Genomic DNA, 1499 nt, shown 5'->3' on the forward strand with positions numbered 1-1499 from the left:
ATTGGACAGGTGCGCCATTTTGGCCGTTGATTTGAGTCTTGAATATATGTAATTAGTCTTCAGAAGTACTAGAAATGTACGAAAATCACATAATTCCTTTAAAAATATCTCAAACTAGGAATTTTACTCACTATTTCTATAGATATCTTTTCTATATATCACAGTGTCTCAAGAAAAGACGAGTCGTCATTTTAACTTTCAAACGTGGATAATTCTGGACACACATGGATTTGAAGACTCAAATTTCGACAGTGAGCTGTGAACACTATTACTGATTGGCTTAGCTAAAAAATTCCCGTTTCTGAGACTAAAGTATAATTGGTCTAAAAAAATGGCGTACCTGTCCCTTTAATTGATCTCTCGCTCCTGTTCAGTGAGTTCACTATCAGAAACTCTTATCAATAGCTTCAATTGAGCTCGTAAGTATTTCAACTCCGAAAATACTCACCTAACTTCGTGAAGCGCAGTATCAATAGCTGTTTCTATCTGCTGACCATATTCATTGTAAGAGTCTGGTAAGGGAACTCCGATTAATATTCCACTGTCTAACTTCATTTTATTTTGACCGTCTGCAACAAAACAAAATGGCTGAAATTACCGGTAATCAGTTTTAAATGTATTTTGTATGTGAATTAAAACATTGCTAAAATAAAATCAAGAGTATCATGCATTGTGTTCTTAGTATAAAGCTGTTTTAACATTTATTTCCCAGCTGTATCACTTTTTAAAACAATAATCTGACATCTGGTTTGTCTGCAATTCAATGGAAATGATGACAGTGTATCTTCTCACAAAAACTCAAGATAAAAATCAAGATTTTTAGAAAGCTTTCAATGAATTTTACTTCTGATTGAGAAAGTTATGCTCTTATAAATGTTTCCAGATCATGAATCAGTGAAGTAACCCACAGAATGCAATGAAACAAAATATGATGCTCTATTCGATCAAACTGAATTTCTTAGAAAAAAAAACAGTACTTACTGTAGATCATTTCTGCAGCCTCTATCTCATCACGGATATTATACGGAGCTTTCAGACCACTGGACGGAACAAAGAATGCTGGGAAATCTTTATCCTGACCAAACGTGGCCACACAAACACCCTGAGTTTCCTAAAATAGAGGTCATAAAGTGATATTGAGTTTCCATGGTAACAAATAAAGAGAAGTTTCCTGAATTGGAGGTAAAAAAGTGATATCGAGTTTCCATGGTAACATCTTTGGTGCAAAACTTTGCAAGTCTGAAATGGAATTAATGGAGTTTTACGTCCTAAGCCTGTAAAATATTTTGAAAAAACAAGGTCCAGATGCCAGTCTGCATTTAGCTTTCTCAACTTTGCAATCAAGGATCGTTACTTACATCAGAAAGCCATGTTTCCCCTATCTCTTAGCAATAAGCAAAAATGGCGTCACCTTTCCCCGCAAACTGAAAAATTGAAACTATGATCACTCACCAAGTACTCTAGAGTCTTCTCGATGTCCAGAATGGACTTAACCCCAG

General features: G+C 35.2%; 1 protein-coding gene across 1 annotated transcript in view; it reads right to left on the minus strand.

Moving 5' to 3' along the window:
• Positions 1 to 448: 448 nt before the first annotated feature.
• LOTGIDRAFT_176731 (hypothetical protein) overlaps positions 449 to 1499 on the minus strand; it is a gene marked incomplete at both ends in the record, with an annotated part of 2963 nt that continues 1912 nt past the window's right edge. Inside the window, 2 exons of the mRNA XM_009056975.1 lie at positions 449 to 569; positions 982 to 1111. Of these exons, the coding sequence (XP_009055223.1) occupies positions 449 to 569; positions 982 to 1111 (251 nt within the window). The remainder of the gene's footprint in view (positions 570 to 981; positions 1112 to 1499) is intronic.

Source organism: Lottia gigantea (genome assembly GCF_000327385.1).
Source record: "Lottia gigantea unplaced genomic scaffold LOTGIsca_2947, whole genome shotgun sequence".
Taxonomy (NCBI): domain Eukaryota; kingdom Metazoa; phylum Mollusca; class Gastropoda; family Lottiidae; genus Lottia; species Lottia gigantea.